Genomic DNA, 26,288 nt, shown 5'->3' on the forward strand with positions numbered 1-26,288 from the left:
TTTAGACAATTTAATAAAAATAAATTAATTAATAAAAACATAAAAATTAGATGTAGTATATAATCCCAAATCTTATTTTTGAAAAAGTCGGTGGTAAAGAGTTTTTTTTAAAGTGTGGCTTTAAGATTCATAAACTCATATTAGGCTAAAAAAATTTCCTCTTTCAGTTTTTATTTGCCCACTTAATAATACTGGTTAGTAATAGTCATAAATATATACACACACACATGTAATATATATATATATATATATATATATATATATATATATATATATATATATATATATATATACATACATACATACATACACACACACACACATATATATATTTACACACAATATATTTTAAAAAAAAATTATGAAATATGGAATGAACTATGGGGGGCATAGATTCCCTGTGTTACACCACGGTTTTTAATTATCAGCAGTTTGACCACAGAAAAAAAAAAAATAATAATATAATTTTAATATGTATGAAAAGATAACCCTTTCATGATGATGCATGCAAAATATGTATTGCCTATTTAAAAATTATCTATAAAAATGTACCTGTCATTTCTGAGCTGACATTATCCTTCTATTCAGATGGCAGTACTAAGAAATAAATGTTTATGGTCACATGGCCAAACTACCCAATCATGTTAGACCTGCTCTGAACTCATTTAGACATCTTAACTTTTCATTATATATGAACATGTGCTTTATAATAAGAGTTGCTTTTGAATACTACAGAAAAATATGCAAGCAAAAATTGTGGTCACAATTAGAGATGTCCCGATCTGGAAATTCGTCCGATATCAGTCCAAAAAACTATATCGGACTGCGTTAAAAATCTCAGATAAAAGCAGTCCGATACACTCTAAACTCCGTTACAGCTATTTTATCTAGCAACATCCAGAGCCAGCATGCAAAGCCCACGTGATCACAATACTGCTTGATAGCAAAGTCAATAGAAATCTATTGTGATGGTAGCACACGCTGACGCTATCAACAACAACACATGTCTATGGAACCAGATTAGTCTCAAAAGAAATTCACGCAAAAGACACGATGTACACATGTGTAGCCAAATTCACGTGCATAAAACTAAATTCACGTGCATAAAATATTTATATTCACAAAAAAATTTTACGAGCACAAAATAAAATTACATTTTTACACAACGTGCTGACCACTGGACCACAATGGCTCTGTAATACTGATATGGCCGGAATGATACTTATGATAACCAAAAAGAATGAGGATATGGTGAAACAAATAAATAAATGAAAAAAAGTGCGACTGCTGCTTTCTCCGTTCGCCATGCTGGAGAGAAACAGTCTGCACAAATGAAGCGCAGAGTTGGTTTCATTGAATACAGCTCTCATCTGATTGGCTGAAAGGTACGAGTTACCCTGACTCTGGCAGGAAAGTCTCAAAAATGCACACACACGTATCCAGGGGGAGTTGTACGTGAAAGAGGATTTGCACATTCTCATCCAGGATGAACTCGCAAGTTTTAAACATTCAAAACTTTTTGTCTTATACATTTGCAAATGGTGTTTTGCATTTGTGAAACGTATTTTATGAAAATGTATTTTTATTTTGTGCCCGTAAAATTTTTTTGTGAATATAAATAAATATTTTACGCACGTGAATTTGGTTTTATGCACGTGAATTTGGCTACACATGTGTACATCGTGTCTTTTGCGTGAATTTCTTTGGAGACTAATCTGGTTCCATACATGTCTAACGTTACTGGTTTATTTACTTTACGCCAAGCGATCTTTACATTGTTTTGTATATGCTGCTAAGCAACACAAGGGACCGAATTGCGACGTAGCACACATCGTGCGAGCCTTAATTCCGTCATGGCATGTCTTGGTGCATCCAATGTACCTAATTCAACACCAGCGCTTCCCACACATAAGACTACCTCAGCGGCCCGGTTCTGTGTGCGTGAGAAAAGTTTATGCCACAGACTCGCGGGCTCTGCTGCTGCAGACCCACAGAGACACGCTGGACACCTGCTGTGACTTTAACTTTGAGAAGAGTACACGCAGAAAAAAAAGCCTTTTACTAAATAGACTGATCCAGCTCATTATTTAGGGTGAAAATACATTATCTTTTTCCTGGACACGTCCTCTATTTGCGCCTTAAAAATGCATTCAGCCAGGATTTCTAAATCGCCTATCATGTCCCGGATTCTGCTTTCTTTAGCTGCGTTTCTACATTATTACAAGCAAACAGTGGCCGGTGAATCTCAATCTCTCAGCAGCACCAAGACTAGAGAGGGAGCAGATTTGACCTGTCAGTGGTGCACATGGATAGTAGGAGTGAAATAGTGGATTTATTATTCTTTATTTTATTTTTTTACTTGAACACTCTAAAAGGAAACGTGTCATGTAAAATGCTAAACATTTTTGCTGTTTTCATTGTCTGTTAAATAAGAATAAGAAATCATTCTGTTGCTGATGGCCATTACAGTTTAAAAGAAAGAATGATATTACTTTTGGGGCAGAAGGAAAATTTAATTAGAGACATTCTCATGTTTAACTCTTCGTTAAAAAGCCCAGAAAGATAAAGTGCTCTGATAAACAGTGTCAGCTTTGCACATCAGTTCGCAGTTCTGTCTGTCTTTACATTGTCAATTTTTTTCGATGTGGACAGTAGGGTGGAATCTGTGCAATATATTATGTAAATATAATGAATTTTCATAAATAAAATTATTCTTAAAAGTCATATTATTGTATGTGCTGTGGAGAAAAGGTGTGTTTCAATCCAGCTTCTGCAAGTATAGTTATGTTAAAGATAATATGTGCAATATATATTATTATAAAATTAATAATGTTTGGGAACATTGATACAGCCATAATGTTCTTATGATACAAACAAAGATTAAATAGATCTGGTCATGAAAATGTTTGTACTAACCATACTGCACATTTTTATTAATTAACAATAACTTATTTCTGGAGCCCAGCTTGAAAGATATTTTGCAGCTCAACTGGAACAAAAATTCACCAAAAAGCTGTGTTTGAAATCGAAACTTTGGACACTGAACCTTTAGCAGTTGTTCAATTAACAATATTTTTTTCATATGTTCCTGCTCTCAGCTGTTTCTACGATTTTATGATTAAAAAAAATGTATAACTGAAATGACCTTTAATTAGCATTTTGCACTTTAAAAATGTATTTTTGTTTATTCAATTAAGATATTTTATAAAATTAAAAAAGTAAAGTATTTATGATTTTTGCTGATATCGGATATATATCGGTATCGGTTCGTACTGAAGGCTGCAATATCGGTATCGTATCGGAAGTTAAAATTTTGTATCAGGACATCCCTACACGAGAAAATGTTTTGCTGCATTCATGTAATGTGTGCAACTTTTTGTCCAATTCTGTAGACACATCAGATTTCAGATGTACAGTTTCTCTCCAGTGTGAATCCTCTTTTGTGTGATTCAGAAGTGTTCACTGATTAAACCTCTTGTCACAGTGTGAACACTTGTATGGTCTCTCAAGTGTAAAACATCTGGTGCAGTTTCAATTTTGTAATAAAAGTCTTCTCACATTCAAAACACATATACTCTTTCACACCAGTGTGGATCTTCATGTGTTCATTAAGGTTTGCTGATCGGTTAAAACTCTTCTTACACTGAGTGAATGTCAATGGTTTCTTCCCAGTGTGGGTCTTCATGCGTTTATTAAGGTCTGAGGATGTGCTGAAACTCATCCCACACCGAAGCTGCGGTCACAATAGAGTTTGAGCATGCAAAATTCTGTTGTACGGCGTTGCGAAAAGGAGCGGGAACAAACAAGATGATTAGACATTTTAAAAAGTGAGCGATTGGTACATTTTTTTAAATTTCGGTCCAGAGAGGTCATGTTTTGATCTTCGATTGGTCTCACACAGTCAAGTGATGCGATTTCGCAGGTCAGAGTCCGTCAGAGTTTCGTAGGTCATGGTTTCTCTCCGTTGTGGCTTACCATGTGTAGATTAAGGCATGATGATTGGCTGAAAATCTTCCCACACTGAGTGCATGCGTATGGTTTCTCTCCAGTGTGTTTCCTCATGTGTAGATTAAGGTTTGATGAGCAGGTAAAACTCTTCTCACACTCAGTGCAAGTGAATGATTTCTCTCCGGTATGGATCCTCATGTGTAGATTAAGGTGTTCTGATCGGTTGAAACTCTTCCCACACTGAGTGCATGTGAATGGTTTCTCTCCAGTGTGGATCCTCATGTGCTTATTAAGAGATGATGATTGGCTGAAACTCTTCCCACACTGAGTGCATGTGAATGGTTTCTCTCCAGTGTGGCTCCTCATGTGTAGATTAAGGGATGATGATATCCTAAAACTCTTCTCACACTGAGTGCACGTGAATGGTTTTTCTCCAGTGTGGATCATCATGTGTTTACTAAGGTTTGATGAGCAGTTGAAACTCTTCCCACACCGAGTGCATGTAAATGGTTTTTCTCCAGTGTGGATCCTCATGTGTAGATTAAGGGATGATGATAAGCTAAAACTCTTCCCACACAGAGTGCATGTGAATGGTTTCTCTCCAGTGTGGATCCTCATGTGTTGATTAAGGGATGATGATTTGCTGAAACTCTTCCCACACTGAGTGCATGTAAATGGTTTCTCTCCTGTGTGGATGCTCATGTGAATCTTAAGTTTGCTTTTGCTTCCCAAAATCTTTCCACACTGAGTGCAAGTGAAACGATTCCCGTCTCTCCTTTTCAAAATACCATCAGTCTGTAAATGAGTTTTGTCCTCAATTTTAACATGATGTTCCTCCTCTTTACTCCCCTCCTTCTCTCCAATTAGGTCTGAAATAAATAAACATTAGTTTTCATTAAGTCTTAAAAACTCTCATCAAAACACACACACACTGTAACTTTGATGCACATTAAATGTAAAATAAATCAGATCATAGTTTGTTTGGTCCATTAACCTGTACACATTTAAGCAGATTCCAATCATCTTCATTTATCTAGTGCTTTTACAATGTAAATTGTGTCAAAGACACTTAACATAGAAGTTATAGTAAATTGAAACCGTGTCAGTCCAGTTTTCCAAGTTTCTCATAAAAGTAATTTTGGTCATATTAATAAGACACAGATTTGAAAGCTGTTTGTAGCTGATGCTGATTGGTCAGCTTGTAATGTTGTTTATTGTTTTGAATTTCATTATTTGAATGTGTATTGGTATATGTTTGTTACTAATTTCTTTGTTTCCAGTTGGCTTGAGTGGAAAGTCACATGATTCTCATTGATTGATTTAACCTGCAAGAGTTTGTATGGTCACTCAGGATAGTGAGATCTCAATGCAAGCACCTGTTTAATGCTCCTGCTTATTCTACAGCTGGTTATCAGGCCAACACAGTAAACTAAACATTGTTTTATATATTATTAGTTTATTTTGATGTCCTTTTGATTTTGTGTTTGTGTGAAACATTTGGTTTGTTTATTTGTTTATCTTTTAGTCTTCACGGTGTTCATTAAATGAAACGCATGGTGGACATCAGTATTTGGAAGCGTGGACTGTTTAATAACCGGCGGGTAGTTACACTGTTAATGGCCTATTTTTATTTGTATATATTTATAATTACAACAAAATGACAGGGAATACTTGTTCATTCTGTGTCTGACTGGTAAACGCATCAGAAAAAAAAAAGTTCTGAGGTAACAGCTGAACAAACAGCTGAATATTTACCTCTCAGACATGAGACATATCTGTACAACATCTGCATAAAGGCTGGAATGTGCACCTTTCTAAAGATGTATAGTAACGAAGTAGAACTACTTCACTACTGTACTTAAGTACTAAAAGGCAGTATCTGTACTTTACTGGAGTATTGTATTTTTCTCCTACTTACACTTTTACTTAAGTACATATTTTCAATAAGTTTAATACTTTTACTCTGATAAACTTTTTATGTGCTGCATCGTTACTCGTTACTAGCGGTGTCAAAATGATCGATATTGGTTCAGTAATAGATCATAACCGGTTATTACATACTAACGTCATTCATCTCCTATGCGCGATGTCGCAATACTAGGACAGAGGCAAGGGTGAGTGAAAGCTGCACAGCACACGAGCCACTATTTCACTATACAGAGAAATGCTGTAAAACTTCATTTCTGCCTCTCTCTCACTTTGTACATTTGACCTGCTGCGCTGGCTTTCCTCTCCTCTTGTCTGTTTAAGCGATAATATTGGATCCGGACACAATCGTGCCTTTAGTGCGAGTTTTCTCCACTGTGTCTATTACCTGTGATAACTGCGTATTATTTATATTAAAGTACTGGCACTAGGGATGTAACAATATTGTAAATACCGTCATACCGCAATAGTAATTGTTTTCAATGTTACCGTAGGCGCATGACTCAATAAAACTATATTTCTGAGAAAAGTTTGCTTAGGCAAATGAAGCGAATGGGAGGTAGTGGGAACTACAATTCCCATCAGCCTAGGCATGGCCATCATCCTTTCTGGTCTGTTGTTACTACAGATCCAGTAACGCGGAGATGGAGTGTGTTGCTAGTAGAGGGGAAGAAAAAGAGCAGGAAATGATCGAACCTAAAGCGGGTTTTAAATCGGATGTGTGGAAGCATTTCGGTTTCTTTCTAAAAAGATACGATAAAGGAGAAAAGGTGACAGACAAAGAAAAAAACAGTATGCAGGCACTGCCAGAATGTGGTAAAATATAAGTCGGGGAATACGACTACAAACAGTCATGGTGACTGCAGAACACAGCACACTTGTTAGATTGATGCAGACATTGACTTGTACCATAAAGAGACCTCTATCTCACTCATGGCTTGTCCTCTCAAGTGGTGGAAAGACATTGCACGTTACCCACTGCTGTCAACCTTGGCTAAATCATATCTCTCTGTCCCAGAAACCTCAGTCCCAAATGAGAGGTTTTTTTTTTTTTTCTTCTGTTGCCGGGGACATGCCCAGAGATCCCAGCTTTTACCAGATTATAGTTATATTATAATTTTTCTTAAAAAACCTATCTCTATCTAAGTGAGTGAGTGATTAAATGTTGAATGTGATGAGTTTTCAACAATACTAAATTGAAACTTTATTTTTTTTTAATATGGTTTAATAGTTTTTTGTTATTAAAATTGAAAAATTGAAGTTCTTGTTTCGAAACTTACAGATAGATGGCTAATTTGTATGTCATTGATATGTTCAGTGCTAAAGTAAATAAACACTTTTGGCACTTTTTTCGAGTCTTAGTAGTTTTAAGTAGTTTTGTTTTTCCTGTAAATTATTCAATAAATACCGTACCGTGCCATTCATACCAAGGTATTATCGTACCATGAAATTCTGAAACAGTTACATCCCTAACTGGCACTCTTGCTAATTGTATTAATATTTATCACTGAAGGGTTCATAATTATGTTTCAGTGTATTACGATACTGTAGTGATGACATCATGTTGTTTACGTGTTTAAAGTCTAGGGCTGCAACTAAGGATTATTTTAATAATCAATTAATCTGTTGATTATTTTTTCGATTAATCAGATAAAAAAAGCCCTTTCCAACCCTTTATTTAAAAAAGCTCATGCCTATAATAATAATAATAATAATAAACAGTTTTCAATCCAAATATGTAAATGTTTTTAAATGAAGATACTTACTAGACACATGAAATTCCATAAGAAATCACTTAACCTCAAACTTTAATGATAGTTTGCTTAAAACAAGCTAAATTATTTGCCAATGGGGTGAGAAAAATTATCTTAATAAGATATAATCTCAAACAGCATCACTTCGTTTTCTCATGCTATTTTTCTTCTCTGGTCTTGATGTAAGATTATTTTAGATATATGAACTGGAAACGAGACAAAATAACTAAGAAAAAAAAGTTTTCTGCAGTGCAGCTATACATGACAACAGATGGAAAAATTAATGATCCAAAAAAGATAACATTCACACACTTGCTCATCATGCCATCAACTACCTGATATTCCAATTCACATAAACGTGTAAGTGATCATGATTATAACGTGAGATGGACGTCTCCATGTTTACTTGCGGCCGCTGCCTAATTCATAAAAGCAGAACACGCAGGATTTAGCAGGTACATTCATAAGTTACTCCAAAAATACATGCAAGTAAGTGTTTGGTGAACTTAGAAAAGCCTAGATTCAACTTTATAGTTACTTTCACTATGTGTAATGTGTATCTGATATAAATAAAACACATCGGCAAATTATGTTTGAATGGATTGTTAGACTTTCTTGTGTGTTTTACAAACTCTAAATGTATTGTTTTACTAGTACTTGTATGTATTTACATATCTAAAACATAAATGAAGTATTAGGCAGTTAAAATGCTGCATAATTGTGATAATATGACATGTCTTTTAGCGGAGTTAAGATGGTTTTGTTTTTTGAAAAAAAAAGCAGCACTTTTCCAACAGTCCCTTACTGAGAGCTCTCCTCAGCGCAAGCTCTTTGGCTCAGCGCGTATTGCAACTGCTTAAACGGAGCAGTGCTCGTAATATCGAGCAAAAAAATAAATCAGACAGCTGTGAAACATAACCTGCTTTGTCTTTTTTGTAGGAAACACAGTTAAGATCTTTATAGGGTAAGAGTTTTTTGTGTTAATGCTGTCTATCAGTGTCAGGAATACCGAAAACAAAACCTGCTGAACCCCGCTGTCTTTCTCTAGCTCAGCTCCAGACACAAAGAAACCAGCACCAGGGACTTTGTAGAATTCTGTAGTGATTCTTCCGCATCATCCCTGTCTTCTTGAGGCGCTGAACTCTGTATCAGTGCGCGAGAGACGGAGAGAGGCCTTGTTCAGTCCGCTCCGCTCCATGTTCTTTTTTTTCTTATCAAATGTCTCCTGGTCGCGCGACACAACAAATCGATTATGAAATTCGTTGCTAACGCTTTTAATAATCTATTTTTATCGATTTAATCGATTCGTTGTTGCAGCTCTAGTCTCCACGTTATACTGTTGATAAACAGAAGTGTTACCGTCTCGTGTTCATGCTGTACAGAGAGAGCATGTAAAAGTGAGTAATAAAAGACGCTGATGAAACGATTCGTTCTGTCTAGTGCTTAAGCTACGCACTCCAAGCTCAACAGGTTATGGGCCCAGGCAGCGAGACTAGCGATCGTTTTCAAGAAAGCAAAGGTAACGCGACATATTCAGGTGCAAAGTTAGCAAAGATGGTAAGCAGAGCGGGAGGATATCTAGCGCCGCAGTTTATGTTCGATGGATCAGAAGAAAAATTCGATCTATGGGAGACGAGATTTCTAGTATATTTACACACTCTGAAGCTAAAAGAAACTATATTGCATCAGCCTACTGATGCTGAAGCGGAGCAACTAGATGAGGACAGACGGCAGAGCGCTGATTGTTATGCTGAACTGATCGATGATAAAAGCCTTTCACTGGTAAGACACAATGCTGCGGATGACAGGAGAAAAGCCCTAAAAATACTGAAAGAGCATTATTCAGGCAAAAGTAAACCACGCATAATAAACATGTACACAGCATTGACTCAGCTGCACGAGTGACAGTGAGAGCGTTACAGACTATTTGATACGAGCAGAAAACAACTTTACAGCTCTAAGAAATGCTGGAGAATTAATGAGTGATGGACTACCCATAGCGATGGTTCTCCGAGGACTACCGGATTCGTTTAAGCCACTAGCCATCCACATAACACAAAATGAAGACGATGTCACGTTTACAGTAAAGAAGTAAAGTAAAGGAGACTCCGAGTTTATGAGGAGACAGAGAATTTGAATGTTGCAACTACAGACAATGTGATGAAGACCTGCACGAGACAAGGGCAAAGCTTTTACAAACCCCACACAAAAGATAGAAAAGATGAAGATATAAATATAATATGCTACAAATGTTTTTATTGTTTTTGTTTATTTTATATGGCACCAGTGCTCAAGGACGCTTTACAGACAGTAAAAAAACAAGAAAAGCAAAAACCTTAAGAAGGTAGAGAAAAGGGAGACTAATAATACAACTAATATTAATAACATATCAATAACTCCTCTCACTCTAAACTTTACCTTTTAGAGCTTATTCTTGTTGGCGCAATATGGGTTTATTACATGTAGGCTATGAATCAGATTATGAAGAATGATTAAAAACATGCTTTTTCTTCGTTGCATCCTATCCGTAAGGTGTTTTATTTATTTATTGAATTTTTTTAATAAAAGAAAAACAAACAAGCCCTACAAATAGCTTCATCCAAAGTATTGGTTCGCCTTTCTCGTTCGGCACGAATCCAAAATGTTCCCAAATTGGCAATGTAACAGGTTTTCCAACGAGTTTCATGGCTGAATTTGAACTCGCTGAATCGCCTTTAACATTATATTCATAAATGTAGTCCTTGGCAACATTTGTGACAAAAAAAAAGAAGCCCGGCACTCTTTTTTATGTCGCTGGAAAACGACCGAATCAGCTGGTGTGCGCGAGTCGTGTTGCTGTCATATTCAAGATCTGTACAGTAATACAGCTCTGGATGTAACAGCGACCACAAGTCTCCTTCATCATTAAAAGTTTGCCATAGACACCTTGACAACCCAAACACTGCTGTCACCTTAACAGAAACCCTGCAGTGCTTTCATTTGATTGAAGAATAAAAAAGACGAGACTGAAGTAAAACGCTTTTTCCCGCTCGAGCACACAGCACGCAACAGCAAAACACTCGCGGTCGTTAGTAAACCATTTAACAGATGCCCCTTATGCTGACAAACTTTGAAAATATATACAGTATTTTTTTTTTTTTTTTGTTTAACTGATAACATTAATCGGTTACAAATGCACTCTTTCGGTTAACGGTTAATCGGTTATTTTGAGGATTCCTATAATTAAACTGCATGTGCAGGCTCTGAATTTTTTTCCCCTCAGGGCCGCATGCCGGAGATCCGGCATGGTGCCAGAATACTTTAAGCAAACAGTCACACTACTTGATCTACATACAGGTGTGTTAATGACTATACATACAAAGAAAAATAATAAAATTATAAAATATTACTTTGCAACATCAAGGATTTGGCATGGGCCAGTTTAAGATTCTGACAGAATGATAAACTAAAATAAATTTTCTTCTCAGAAACTTATAAAATATTTTGGAGCAGTAAACATGTCAGGCTAAATCCTTCAAATTAATCACAGATTTATTAAAAAGGCACAGCAGAAAATGTTGGCGGTTTGTAAAACATTGACTTTTCCAAACAGCGGTAAACCTTGAACATGGTTATCGCCCCATGCCATGCTTAAGAAGCATAACTCTGATTTTAGGATCTGAAAATTAATTCTTTAAAAAAGTTTCAAGCAAAAAGATTCCAATGGCGCCGCCTGCTGGTGTATAAAGAATATGGTCTATAATCTCAGACTGTTCAATGTTTTATAACAACTAATTATTTGAGTGTCCATTTCATTCAGCATATTTAATATTGGGGGCATCCACAATTTTTGACATACTTTAAACCAGGGTTTCTGTGGGTTTTACTAAGTTAAATGTAAGACTTCTTAAGACATTTTTAAGACCATTATAAATGAAATTTTAGACTCATAAAGAGCTAAAGGCTAAAGAACTTTTCATATGGCCCAGATCGAAAAGGTTTTTATTCGCCCCATCAAACAAATATTAAAAGTGAATACATTTAATAATACAATAATAAATTAATAATATATTTTTTTTATATATTTTAGATATTTCTTAAAAAAAATAAATAAATATTGTGTAAAAACAAGCCAGCTCAACTTGTATTCCAACATAAACTTTCTTTATAATAAAAAAAATGAACAAATGTTTTAATAGTTTTAAAACACTATAATAAACTAAATCTATGCACAACAATCTGTCCATGTCGATGTCCTCAGCAGTAAATCCATGGAGCACGTTTAAACAAATGTTATTGTAAGTAAAATAATTAAACCATTATGATAAATAAGGTTAAAAAAAGTTTTTTAATAAAAAGTTTAAAGATTTATTTAGGTGGATTGTAGGTGATTGTATGGGTTTTGGCCAGACTGAGTAACAAAACAAGAACAAAGTTAAATAAAGACTTGTTTAAAAAAATAATAATAAATTTGTTTAAAAAGATTTAAGACCTCCAACACAATATTTCAGTAAATTTAAGACTTTTTAAGGCTTAAAATTTTGAGTCTTCTATGAGAATACTGTTGGTCAAGTATCGCCAGCTCAGCTAAACCTTTTTAAATGTATTGTTTTTATTTATTTTATATAGTGCCAGTGCTCAATGACGCTTTACAAACAGTAGGAGAACAAGAAAAGCAATAACCTTAAGCAGGTAGAGAAAATGGGAGACTATTAATACATAAAAGAAAGACAAAAGACATGAGAACAAGACACAAAAGAAACTTTTTTTCGGTCTTCCAATGAGTGCTTGTGTGCGTTTAGAAGAACTAGGCAGCACACTCAGGGCTGCAAGATGGGTTTAATTTATTATTCTTAGTATTAAAATATATCTGAATGAGGATCAACTAACTGAGTTGGTGTTTGAGAGTGAAAACCAACCTGTTTGTTCCTGCAGATCTTCCTGTTTGACTGTGAATGTTTCTTCAATCTTCACATCTTCACTCTCCTCTTTAATAAACGTCATCTTTATAACAGTGTGGAGATCAGTCGCTTCAGCAGGAGTTTTTCTCTGTGTTTGGACACTTTATCCTGTTTAAAATGAACAAAACAATAAAAATGTCCTGTTTAAAATAAATAAAACAATGAAGAGAAACAAAATAACTTCTCTTCAACACTTGCTTCAACAGTTTCTATTAATGAGGGTAATTAACAAAAAGAGATCAGGTAAAACGTTTCTTTAAAACAGTGGTTCTCAAAGTGAGGGTCGGGACCCCCTGAGGGGTCATAAAGGTAAAGTTGGTCTTATATTATATTATATTATCTTATATTATATAAAATTAATAAAACAATGAACAGAAACAAAATTCAACACTTGCTTCAACAGTTTCTATTAATGAGAGTAATTAACAAAAAGAAATCAGGTAAAACTTTCTTTAAAACAGTGGTTCTCAAAGTGAGGGGTCATAGAGGTATTGTTGGTTTTATATTCACACATTCGTTTATTTAGAATTCTCTATATTGTTTACCATGTTACTTTGAATATTCGATCGGAATTAGCATGCAAGTGTAACTTGAAAACAACATTAGCACTGTTTATTTGACTGTGAACAATGTTGCACTTTGATAGTCATTGGCTGCTAATATGATTTCCCTATTTAGAGCTTGCAAATAATACTTTTCTGAAATTATATTATTAAGGGCAAAGTCAGAATGTGCAAATATAAAACCAACCTATCTCCATGAAAAGTAGTACTAGTTTTAATCAGCGCATTTGTGGCTATTGTTTGAATACTTTTCTGAAATTATATTATTAAGGGGAATGTCTGAATATCTGAATATAAAACCAACTTTACCTCTATAGATAATTGAGGTGAAGTTGGTTTTATATTTGGGTATTCAGACATTCCCCTTAATAATAAAATTTCCTAAATGTATTCTATGCAAACTCTTTGCAAAAAATATGGAAATCATATTAGCAGCTAATAATTACCAAAGTACAGCATTGGTTACAGTCAATTAGATAGTGCTAATGTTGTTTAGAAATCACACTTGCATCCTAATTCTGACAGAATATTTTCAGTAACATGGTAAACAATACAGAGACTGCTAAATAAATGAATGTGGGGGTCGCAGGTTACTATAGAAGTAAAGTTGGTTTTATATTCACACATTCAGACTTTCCCCTTAATAATATAATTTCATAAAAGTATTATTTGCAAACTCTAAACAGTAAAATCATATTAGCAGCCAATGACTATCAAAGTACAACATTGTTCACAGTCAAATAAACAGTGTTAATGTTGTTTTCAAGTCACACTTGCATGCTAATTCCAATCGAATATTCAAAGTAACATGGTAAACAATATAGAGAATTCTAAATGAACGAATGTGCGAATATAAAACCAACTTTACCTCTATCAGGTTACTGGGAGTATAGAGGTAAAGATAAAGGTAAAGTTGGTTTTATATTTGCACATTCAGACTTTCCTTTTAATAAATTATTTTAATAAAAGTATTATTAGCAAACTTTTAATAGTAAAATCATAATAGCAGCCAATGACTATCAAAGTATATTGTTCACAGTCAAATAAACAGCGTTAATGTTGAATTCAAGTCATACTGGCAGGCTAACTCTGATGACATATTCAAAGTAACAGGGTAAACAATATAGAGACTGCTAAATGAACAAATGTGTGAATATAAAACCAACTTTACCTCTATTTTAAAGCTCGCATTACACACTTTCTGTTTCAAACAAAAGCCCTCGGTTACTAAGAATAAAATAGTACTACGCTGTATAAAGGGTTAAAATAATATTTCCAACAGCAGGTACATAATTTAGCATCGGATGAAAAACATGAAACTTTAATTAAATCGGGTTATATCCGTAAACATTTAAAAACACAAACCTTTCTCCAGTTGAATCAAAGCGCTGAAGCGGCGCCGTCTGATGACGTCACACACCACGCCAAAATAAAAGTCTTTTTTGTTTAGCTTTTTTGCCCCTTACTGTTGCAGTCATGACTTATTGATACATTTCTCCCTTGTTTTTCACTCTATACTATTTCTGCTCTCTCTCTCACTCTTCACATTTTAGGTGCTTTATTGGCATGACAAATAACTGTACATTCATATTGCATACGTACAAACAAGACAGTAGTGCAAACAAATATGGATAGAAAATATAATACAGAAAAAACACAGAAATAAATAAAATAAAAATAGATTAATAAAAATAAAAAGATTTATAAAATAAAAAATATTAATAAAAATTAAAATAGATTAGATCTCTCTCACAAACACACACTTTAGTATTTAAAGATGATCAAATTTTTTAATCTAAACATTTTAAGACAATTTTGAGAAACTTTTTTTAATCCAGTTCATGATGGCTTGCATGTCTACAACACATTACTTCCTATTAATATCTGAGTCCAAATCTCATCCTCATAATTATGACCCCTTATTTTCTTTTCTATTTTTACAACTTTATAGGCCTATATAGTGTTTCTTATTGTTTCAAATGAATTGTCGTCTCTTATTAGCTGTGTTCCACGATTTTCTGCCATTCTTTAGCAATATCTTCAGTAATAATATTTCATTTACCCTTACTTACAGAAGCATTAAAGGGGTAGTTCACATTAAAAAAAAAAACATTTCTGTCATTTACTCATCCACTACTTGAGCCAAACCTGTTTGAGTTTCTTCTGCTGAATGCAAATATAGAGAATAGGCTACAGTGTCAAAAAGCAGCCACTATATGGTTCAACAGCTCCTACTTTGGACATGGCTGCTTTTTTCAACATTTTCTGGCACACAAAATGTTCTTGGAACTCGATTACAATTGAACCACTAAAGTCACGTCACAGGTTTTGACAATGTTTTTGGTTCCTTTTCCAGAAAAAACTGTCAAACCCTTTGAGCATCTCGGGACTCTTGCTGTCTATGACAGACGAGGGAGCCAAAGTTCTCAGGGGATTGAAACAACAGATAGAGGGACAATCGCTCAAGAGGCACATCGCACTGCTTTTTTAAAATTTATTTATTAATTTTTTTATTGCAATAACAACTGGCCATTACAACAAATAGAAATACAGAAACTGATAATCGTGTGATATTACTCATATATTCATTCATTTTCTTCACAGCTTAGTCCTTTTATTAATCTGGGGTCACCACAGCAACTCCACACAGAAATGCCAACTGACCCAGTTGAGGCTCGAACCAGCAACATTCTTGCTGTGAGGCGATCGTGCTACCCACTGCAACACTGTGACGCCTCACATCTGTGTAATTATTTGAGGTATTAAACTGGTATTGGTGAAGAACTATGATTACTAAAAGGCACCATTCAGATGTAATGATCTGGGCAACCAAGCATGTATTGTTATAGACACCTTAGCTTATTTGTCTTAAGAGATGTAAGGCAGGTCCTGTTCATGTAATTTGGTTTAGGCTATCAAGTTGGTATTGGCATGAACAGCTATACCTGTTAACAGGTTTCATATATGTAAAACGATCCTATTCAGTTAATGGTCTGACCTATTAGGCAGCTATTAATAAAGATGACTGCACATGATGATGAGCCATTTATTTAAATGAATATGTGACACAAATATTTAAATTTCATTGTTGCAAACACGTTACAGGAGTAAGTGCAGTTGTTGTTGTATGTGATGTTCACCACTGTAATTACACCATAGTGAAACAGAAGTCTGAGAAATGCTGTAGTTGGTGTAGGTGGAGCAGGTTAATCACGTTAAAAGTTATGCATTGTGTAGATATGAAAGTGAACTCTTGTCATTGAATTACCCTGTATAAACTGCCTATACAATAATTTAACTTGTGACGTAATTATTTTCTAATTATAAATATATATCTGCATGACAGATTTAATAGTGGACTCCACAAAGGTAAGACCAAAGCTTGAAATCGCATCATGTGAGTGCATGAGACCAATAGAAGATCAAAACATGAGCTATATGGAGCAATCAGTCGCTTTTAGTATCGTCTAATCATATTGTTTTATCCCGTCCTTTTTTGCAGCGCTGTACGAAAAATTTTGCAAGCACAAACTCTAGTGTGACCATGGCCCAACTTGCTTTCAGATTAACTATGCCCAGCTACTATATATATGTATAGCAACAGGCGTTTCTGTGTGGAGTTTGCATGTTCTCCCTGCGTTCGCGTGGGTTTCCTCCGGGTACTACGGTTTCCCCCACAGTGCAAAGACATGGGGTACAGGTGAATTGGGTAGGCTAAACTGTCCGTAGTGTATGAGTGTGTGTGTGGATGTTTCCCAGAGATGGGTTGCGGCTGGAAAGGCATCCGCTGTGTAAAAACTTGCTGGATAAGTTGGCGGTTCATTCCGCTCTGGCGACCCCAGATTAATAAAGGGACTAAGTAATAATAATAATAATAATATATATATATATATATATATATATATATATATATATATATATATATATATATATATATATATATATATAAAGTTTCTGATTAAAAGTTGCTTTCTTGGTTTGTTTGTGTCACTTGATTTGTGCCTGTACCATAACAGATCTCTCTTGTTGTGATATGTGGCTTGGTAACCTTTAATGTGTTGTGTTTTTTGCTCATTGATTCGACTGCATTGAGTGAGTGAGTGCATTTCCCTCCTTCTCCTGGTTAAGAGATAAAGCTATATAACAGAATTAGTTATATTTCAGAGAGTATAAATCAATTATTAGCAACAAAAGACCAACTTCATAATGATATTAGTGTAAAAGACTTTATTTGAAGCAAAAAAGATGCTGGAGGACTGGATCAGATATATGGCACTTTAATCACACCTGATTGCCTCTGCAGCTTGTACATAACATTTCACAGCACATGGAATTAACACAAATGAGTTTGAAGTTACAGTGTGTCTCATTCATTTGTGATTAATGTACAAACAACTACCTTCTAAGGCCAAAAGTAGCAAAAAACGGACAGTATGTGATAGCTTCACTGTGTTAAAAAAAGTTTTGTCACAGGGTATCTTATATATTCTTTTGTGAATGTCTATGCATATTTGTATGCACAAACACAGGTTCTGTATGCACAGAACAGGTTCAGTGATAAAAAAATTATTAAAACATTGCTAATATTAATATATTGACTGAACTTAACACAAATAAAACCTCACTGTGAAGATTAGAAATTGTTTCTTTTAACAAATAATGATATATCACAGTACAATAGTATCACTTACATAACTAGTATATAAGTGAATGTAGTTGTGTGTGTTGAGACATCAGTGTGGTTTAAGTCTTCAATGCTCATTTGCATCTTTAAACAAAAAACAGCTTGGGAAAAAAAACAATTAAAATGAGTTTCAAATCAAAATACCTCAACATAAGTGTATCAGCATTAACTACAAAATGCAGCAGCCAAAATAAAAAAGCTTCCATCAATAGTCCTATAAAACAACAGCAACAAAACAAATGAAGATGGCTAAAGTCAACTTATTTTCCCAATACATCATTATTTCTCTGTAAAACTGGTTTGTAAAGCTGCTGAACTTCCCATCCCCCACTGTATGTGTCTTGAGTCTTCACTGCTCATTTCATTTGCATCTCTATACCAGCTTTAATGGGGGCCAATTGAGTCTTATCCAATCACATTCCAGTTCCAGTAGCTCAGCAGGGTTGCATCTATATATTCCGTGTTCCTAACGGAGGCTTCATTATCTGATTTAGCTGTAAGAGAACAACTTTGGAGGACAAACTACGATTGTACCTACATTGAGATTATTACCAACAACAACCTACAAAGAAAAACCCACAGAGGCCTTTTTTATCCCACTTCTTCATTGAAGACAGAAAAGGTGAGTTGCACATTTTGAATTTACACTCAAATAATATCTGAATGCTAACATTATAAAATGTAAATATGTGTGGATGCATTGTTCAACATTGTATTAAGTTCTTCAGTCAAATTTAAAAGCTTCTTTACAACTATTCAGTTTTTTGTTTGTTTGTTTATTTGGTTATAAATATTGTTTTTATCCTGATATGTAGTTACGTCACTAGTTTTAATCAGCTCATTTGTGGCTATTGTTTCTTGCTCAGACTTACCTGATTTGTTTTTGTTAATTACTCTCATATAAAGAAACTGTTAAAGCAAATGTTAAAAGATAAGTTTGTTTCTGTTCATTGTTTTGTTCATTTTAAACAGAATAAAGTGTCCAAACACAGAGGAAACAGACTGATCTCCACACTGTTATAAAGATGGCGTTTATTAAAGAGGAGAGTGAAGATGTGAAGATTGAAGAAACATTCAGAGTCAAGCATGAAGATCTGCAGGAACAAACAGGTTGGTTTTCACTCTCAAACACCAACTCAGTCATTTGATCCTCATTTAGATATATTTTAATGATAAGAATACTAAATTAAATCCATCTTGCAGCCCTGGGTGTGCTGCCTAGTTCTTCTAAATCCACATAAGCACTTATTTAAAGATAGGAATGAGTTTCTTTTATACTTGTTCTCGTGTCATTCTTTTTTTGTTTTAATAGTCTCCCATTTTCTCTACCTTCTTAAGGTTATTGCGTTTCTTGTTCTCCTACTGTTTGTAAAGCGTCCATAAGCACTGGCACTAAATAAAATAAATAAAAACAATCAATTTAAAAAGTTTATCTGAGCTGACAATATTTGACCTATTCTATTCTCATAAAAGATATCTGCTATTACGGTGATGGTGTTGGCTTAGTACTTTCCATTTGCATATGTCACGTTGATCACAATTCCCCTTTTTTTAATCAACTTTTTTATGGGTTTAAAGTTGTTTCTAGTAGTTGTTACTAGTTCTCACAGATAGTAACTGAGTTAGAATGACATCATAATTATATTAACTAATTACAAGGGCTATTCCCTATAACCTGTAGGGTCTTAAAATGTCTTAAATTTCAAAATCTAAAATTTTAGGCCTTAAAAAGTCTTAAATTTACTGAAATGTTGTGAGGTCTTAAATCTTTTTTAAACAAGTCTTTATTTTTCTTTGTTCATGTTTTGTTACATAATCTGGCCAAACCCCATACAATCACCAACAATTTATCTCAATAAATGTTAAACTTTTTATTCAGTTTATTCATTTTAACTCTATTTATTATAATAGTTTAATTATTTTGTTTACAATAACATTTGTTTAAATGTGCTCCATGGATTTACTGCTGAGGACATAGACCTGGACAGATTGTTGCGCATAGATTTAGTTTATTTTAGTTTTAAAACTTTAAAATCATTTGCTCGTTTGTTTTTTATTTTAAAGAAAGTTTATTTTGGAAAAAAAGTATTTGAAATAGTCAAATATTTGACTGGGGAATCTCAATGTCTGTTAACTGTTGAAATGAGATAAATATGCCATCTTTAAACAGGTCCTTAACACAGATAACTCCCTTCCTAAAGCATAATTGGAATGCTGAATCTATAAGAGAGGAAGAGAATAACGTATTTAACAAAATAGGAGCAGAAGGCAATGCTTGTTTATTATTAAAGTGAGGTCTGAATTGTGACCATATTCTGAGTGATCCATTAATAACTGGGTTATTCGTAGAATATTGTTTACTAACTGTGTTGTGTCCGGTAGTGGAAATACGTTGGATCTTTACTGAAACATGGCACTAGAACGTTTTAAACAAAGCAAAAAGGATTTATTATTCTTTAGTGGTTTTACAGCAGCATGATACTGTCTCACACTCCATTATCTTTTTAGATCACTGCACCTCCTATAATCCAGCAGCGCCCCCTGTATACAATCAATCACAGGCATATGTACAGAACACACAATTACAGCTGAACTACAACAACAGTAGCATTCAGCAATATGAACAAAATAATACACTTTCTCTTTTCTTTCATTAATTCTTATTTTTAGTGAACAAACACCACAAACTGGAATGAAAGCACGAAGTAGTGAGCTTAATGACACTGGATTAGACGTGTGCTGTTCCATCAGTAACCAAAGTGGGGCCTCATCATTACAGATGTTGGAAAACCAGAATAGTGTTTCTATAGTCAGTTTGTGTAAATAGGCCGTGCAATAATAGGGTATATGCCAAAGCATGCTAATAGGACTTTTAATTTACCAGTAACCTGGGTTAAGCGCTTCCGGTGAACTGTATGCCAATGCAAAAATCTGCGTGTTTAAGGTCTGTTTTCTTTAGAAATCAGCAATCTCCACTGCTTGAGTGATATCTGATATAAAGTGGGTCTCAGTTTGTACAAGAAGCAGTGCATTACATTACATTTTTCCCCGCCATGTCTTTGTAATATGAGCATTTATTTTACCCCAGTATATTCAATTGAGCTTCTGCGCTAGCCTGCCCATTCTGACCGGCCGGCCACCCCTGCTCTACTTGTCCCCACAATGCAACAGTTCAGTCAACTTCTCTTTCTTCCGCACACCACATAATGCTGGCCTCTTCAACTCTCCTCTTCTTTTATACTCTTACCCATTTCCTTTTAGCCATCCCATGTTTGGAGACCAATTAAACAATGTTGACTGTCGTCACATGAAATACCAACAATCATAAATGCATGATTATATGCTGTCATGGCTTTGCAAGTTTATTTCCAAACTAAGCCTCAAAATCACCCCAGAATTGATGAAAAAGACCCAACAGCACACAATGGGAAAGGTGCACATTTCAGCCTTTATGCAGGTGCTGTACAGGTGTGTCTCATGTCTGCAAGGCAAATATTCAGCTGTTTGTTTAGCTTTTACCCCAGAACTTTTTTCTGATGCATTTACCACTCAGGCAAAGAATGAACAAGTATTTCCTGTCTGCTTTACAAATTTTAGAAAAAACATTTTGTTATTATGAACATATACAAATAAAAATAGGCCATTTACAGCTTTCAAATCTGTGTCTTATCAATGACCAAAATGACTTTTATGATCAATTATGTAAGAAACTCTGAAAACTGAACTGACACGGTTTCAATTAACTATAACTTCTATGTTAAGCGGTTTTGACACAATTTACACTGTAAAAGCACTAGATAAATAAAGATGAATTAAATGTGCATAAATGTGTACATGTTAATGGACCGAACAAAACATGATCTTATATATTTTACATTTAATGTGCATAAAAATTACAGTGTGTGTAGCCAATGTTTCCAGTGTCTTTTCACTATTCAGCTTTTGATGAGAGTTTTTAAGACTTAATGAAAACTAAAGTTTTATTTATTTATTTCAGACCTAATTGAAGAGAATGAGGAGAGTAAAGAGGAGGAACATCATGTCAAAATTGAGGAAAAAACTCATTTACAGACTGATGGTATTTTGAAAAGGAGAGACAAGAATTGTTTGACCTGCACTCAGTGTGGAAAGAGTTTCAGCCAATCTTCATCCCTTAATCAACACATGAGGATCCACACTGGAGAGAAACCATTCACATGCACTCAGTGTGGGAAGAGTTTCAGCCACTCATCATCTCTTAATCTACACATGAGGATCCACACTGGAGAGAAACCATTCACATGCACTCAGTGTGGGAAGAGTTTCAGCCACTCATCATCTCTTAATCTACACATGAGGATCCACACTGGAGAGAAACCATTCACATGCACTCAGTGTGGGAAATGTTTCAGCCAATCATCAAACTTAAATCAACACATGAGGATCCACACTAAAGAGAAACCATTCACTTGCACTTATTGTGGGAAGAGTTTCAGCCTTTCATCATCCCTTAATATACACATGAGGATCCACACTGGAGAAAAACCATTCGCATGCACTCAGTGTGGGAAGAGTTTTAGCTGTTTATCACACCTTAATCACCACAAGTGGATCCACACTGGAGAGAAACCATTCACATGCTCTCAGTGTGGGAAGAGTTTCAGCCAATCATCATCCCTTAATATACACATGAGAATCCACACTGGAGAGAAACCATTCACATGCACTCAGTGTGGAAAGAGTTTCAGCCAATCATCATCCCTTAATATACACATGAGGATCCACACTGGAGAGAAACCATTTACATGCACTCAGTGTGGGAAGAGTTTTAACTGCTCATCACTCCTTAATAAACACATGAAGATCCACACTGGAGAGAAACCATTTGCATGCACTCAGTGTGGGAGGAGTTTCAGCCACTCATCGTCCCTTAATCGACACATGATGCGCCACACAGGAGAGAAACCATTCATGTTTAATCATGTTGTTTAATCCTGCCCCTTTTCACAGCGTCGTTTAACAGAATTTTGCATGCTCAAACTCTACTGTGACCGCAGCTTCGGTGTGGGATGAGTTCAGCAACACATCAGACCTTAATAAACACATGAAGACCCACACTGGAGAGAAACCATTCACATGAACTCAATGTGGGAAGAGTTTCAACTGATCAGCAAACCTAAATGAACACATAAAGATCCACAGTGATGTGAGAGAGTATATGTGCTTAAGTGTGAGAAGACTTTTCTTACAGCTCAAATTAAAACTGCACCAGACGATTCTCACTGGAGAGACCGTACAAGTTTTCACACTGTGACAAGAGGTTTAATCAGTTAACACATCTGAAAACAGAAGAAGATTGGATGCATCTGTACTCCACTCTCCAGTGTATTCATGTAGCTAGTGTTGCTTTGGATGATGTTCTCTGTCTGACTCCCTGAATGAGAAAAATCACTAGGAAGAAAGTCCATTCATTTGTCCTGTGTTGCATCTTTTATTAGAAAAGTTTCTTTACTTTTAGGTTCAAGATTCTTTTTAGTTTACTACATTTACTTTTTTGAGTAGAATACGATCTTGATGATTATTTTATGATTTGGGCAGACCGACATTCAGTTTTACAATATTAATATACTGTGATGATCCCAAAACTCCAGATTGCCTGCATTACTCATTAATGGGTATATAAAAAGTTGTTGTGCTAGCTACTCCAGGTCGCTGTGGCTTCTCAGGAGTCATCATGTCAAGACCTGCCATCTCATTGACTCTTTAACCTTATGTGTTGTTGTGATTTATATCCTAAGTCTTTATCTTCATTATTATCCCTAAACATTTGTTGGTTGCTTTGATTGATTGTTCTACGAGTTACATTTTATAATAAATAATTTGCAATCAGGCTATTTTGTTGGCTCGTCTCTCTTTTATGTTGGGACTCAAACAAGCATAACATTTTTTGTAAAATGTGTCCAGTTGCGTCCAAGATCTTTTCCTTTCAGTCATGACCATAGGTGAGAGTAGGAACCTAGATTGAGCAGTAAACTGAGAACACTGCCTTTTGTCTCAGCTCCTTCAACACAACAATCACATTAACTACATTACTGCTGCTGCTGCACTGATCCATCTTTAAATCTTACATTCCATTGCTCATGAAAAAAAAAAAAAAAAACGCAGATACTTGAACTTCATTTGGGGTAAGGACTTTCCTCCAATCTGGAGATGGCCACCTTTTTCGTCAAGCACCATGGTTTCTGAGCTAGAGGTGCTGTTTCTTTCCCTGCCATGTCACATTCAGCAGCAAACCGTCCCACTGCATGTGGAAGGTCCATATCCTATGAAGCCAAAAGGACAACAATACCTGCAAATGGCAGAGACAGTCCTAGCCTGCACCTAAAATTCTGTCAGTAATTTTTTTTATATTTTAAATAACACATTAACAAAATAAAATAAATAAATAGATGAATAGATAGATATTGTAGTGGTGGAAGGGGAAGTAGGATGGCGTGTTCCACCATAAACCGAGATGGAGCTTTCTCAGGAGGCATGGACTAGTGAGTGAGATGTCTCAGACTGAAGGTGTAATAATGAAATAAATGCTCAGGAAGCCCCAACCCTTTTTCATCAACTGGCTGTTGCAATGTACTCCTATGCAACCTAGAATGCTTATCCTCTTATCAGAGCAATGGTTCTCAATTGTGGTGCTTGTGCAAAATGAGTGGACAACCGTCCCAAATTAATTTAATCTCTTATTACTAGATCTTAGAATCACACCTGAGAAACCACAAAAGCAAAGATTTGACTTATCTTCATCTGCTTAAGATCAATTTGCACCAGATGAGCAAGAGACAACATTTGTTTGAGTTTCCTTCGCCGACTGGCCTCAACAAAACATGGCGTTCCTGATGGATTGGTGACTCAGCTTCAGTGACGTCCTTGAGATTCACTCGCTTGTGAGTGGAAGTTGTCCTGGGTTACCGGGGTGATAAACTCTGCTGAGAGTCGGTTTGCAGAAGTTTTTTTAGCAGTTTCGGCGGTTCCTAAACTTTAAGAGGTTGCATGGAAAGTTTTTTGCGACCTGATTGAGTGGCTGTGCATTGACCGAAAGCAAGGCGAGAGGGGGCACAGAGCAGCAGCAAGCATGAGCGAGCTAATGCAAAAAGCAAAGTTTTACTGTCTTTCAATGAGCAGTTGCCATGGAGGGCGGGCCCACGCCCCATACCATTATGCTCAGTGTAAGTCATTAAAAGACTGCTTGGTAATTTCATGTGGTAAAATATCTTGTAAGTTTGTTACTATTGTACAACAAATGTTACAAGAAGGCATTCCTCCAACATGAAACAGTCAATGAGAAGGTTTTGGAAAGTGATTTATAGCTCAGATTGGAGGCTTCTAGAGGGGATGTAGACCTTCAGCTGTAGGTGGAGGTAAGAGGGTGCAGTGCCAGTGATTTGACCTTGACAAGAGCCTCGTGCGGTAACCAATACAGGGAGATAAAGAGAGGAGTTACATGGGCTCTCATTGAAGACCAGATGAGCTGTGGCGTTCTGGGGCATCTGTAGAGGATTAAGGGTGCAGGATGGGAATCCAGCTAGAAGAGCACTGTCGTGGTCCAGCCTTGAAATGACAAGAGTTTGCACTAAAAGTTGTGCAGCATGGCATGATCTGATAAGTAGAGTCTGATTTTTCTAATGTTTAAAAGTGCAGCTCTGCATGATGGAGCTGTGTTAGCAATGTCCTCTTTGAAGGACAACTGATTATCCAGTATCACCCTAAGATTTCTTACCGAACTACATGGGGTAATGGTGGATGATCCCAGCTTGACTGAGAAATTGTATTGAATGTGTGGAGTTGTAGGGAAGGTGATGTATGCAGATGAGTAAGCAGTTCACTAGCTGGCCTTCGTTACATCTGCTTAAAAGTGTTTGGGAATGTGCCAGTGTGGAGTGAAGGAAGAGATTGACTTTTTCTTCAGAGGGTGTTGTTTGACTGCTAATTTGAGTGTTTATTTGTGTAAAGAAGGAGGCCAGCTGATAAGGAGTTGATGGAGAAGGACAGAGCAAAGTATAAAATGTCTTGAATAGTTTGTGGACGTCAGAAGTGGTGTTAATTTTGTAATGGTAGTATGGGGTTTTGGCCGAATGGAGTTGGGAGGCTAATGATGCCAGCTGGCTTTGGTACTTGCTAAGAAGGTCAGTGGAGGCTTTTGATTTGTGCCATGCTCTCTCTCTGTTGCCCTGGGTGCTGTTCAATGTTATCACAGAACATGTCCTAACCCTAAAACTAACTATTTTCCCAGACCATCCGACAGCCAGGGGTTAGAGTGAGTAGGTGCGTTGGGCTGGTGGCGACAGGCAAGATCTCACCTAGGCAGGATGTATATTGGAACAGAGTGTTTTTGCTGCACTATTTACATCAAGAAGTGAGAACTGTGTGTGTGAGGGAAGAGAGGATGTAACAGTGAAGGAGAAGTGTGTGGAGGACAAACCGATTTTTACTAGTAGCA

General features: G+C 35.8%; 3 protein-coding genes and 1 long non-coding RNA gene across 4 annotated transcripts in view; 1 reads left to right on the top strand and 3 right to left on the bottom strand.

Moving 5' to 3' along the window:
- Window positions 1-26,288, bottom strand: part of LOC148682295 (uncharacterized) — a 560,329-nt gene that overhangs the window by 306,831 nt on the left and 227,210 nt on the right. The gene's annotated exons all lie outside the window — the stretch shown is intronic.
- znf1117 (zinc finger protein 1117) overlaps window positions 1-26,288 on the bottom strand; it is a gene marked incomplete in the record, with an annotated part of 481,533 nt that overhangs the window by 173,662 nt on the left and 281,583 nt on the right.
- Window positions 1,699-14,557, bottom strand: znf1032 (zinc finger protein 1032). Its single transcript, NM_001441680.1, has 3 exons — window positions 14,497-14,557; window positions 12,527-12,676; window positions 1,699-4,817 (listed from the first exon to the last, which is right to left on the bottom strand). The coding sequence occupies exons 2-3, from the start codon at window positions 12,609-12,611 to the stop codon at window positions 3,949-3,951; spliced, it is 954 nt and encodes a 317-aa protein (NP_001428609.1). The 5' UTR covers window positions 12,612-12,676; window positions 14,497-14,557; the 3' UTR covers window positions 1,699-3,948.
- Window positions 18,296-23,688, top strand: LOC141381819 (uncharacterized). Its single transcript, XM_087250356.1, has 3 exons — window positions 18,296-18,437; window positions 18,788-18,925; window positions 21,813-23,688. Exons 2-3 carry the CDS (start codon window positions 18,841-18,843, stop codon window positions 22,784-22,786), a joined length of 1,059 nt encoding a protein of 352 aa, XP_087106482.1. The 5' UTR covers window positions 18,296-18,437; window positions 18,788-18,840; the 3' UTR covers window positions 22,787-23,688.

Source organism: Danio rerio, chromosome 4, assembly GCF_052040795.2.
Source record: "Danio rerio strain M-AB ecotype USA chromosome 4, GRCz13ab, whole genome shotgun sequence".
Lineage (NCBI taxonomy): Eukaryota > Metazoa > Chordata > Actinopteri > Cypriniformes > Danionidae > Danio > Danio rerio.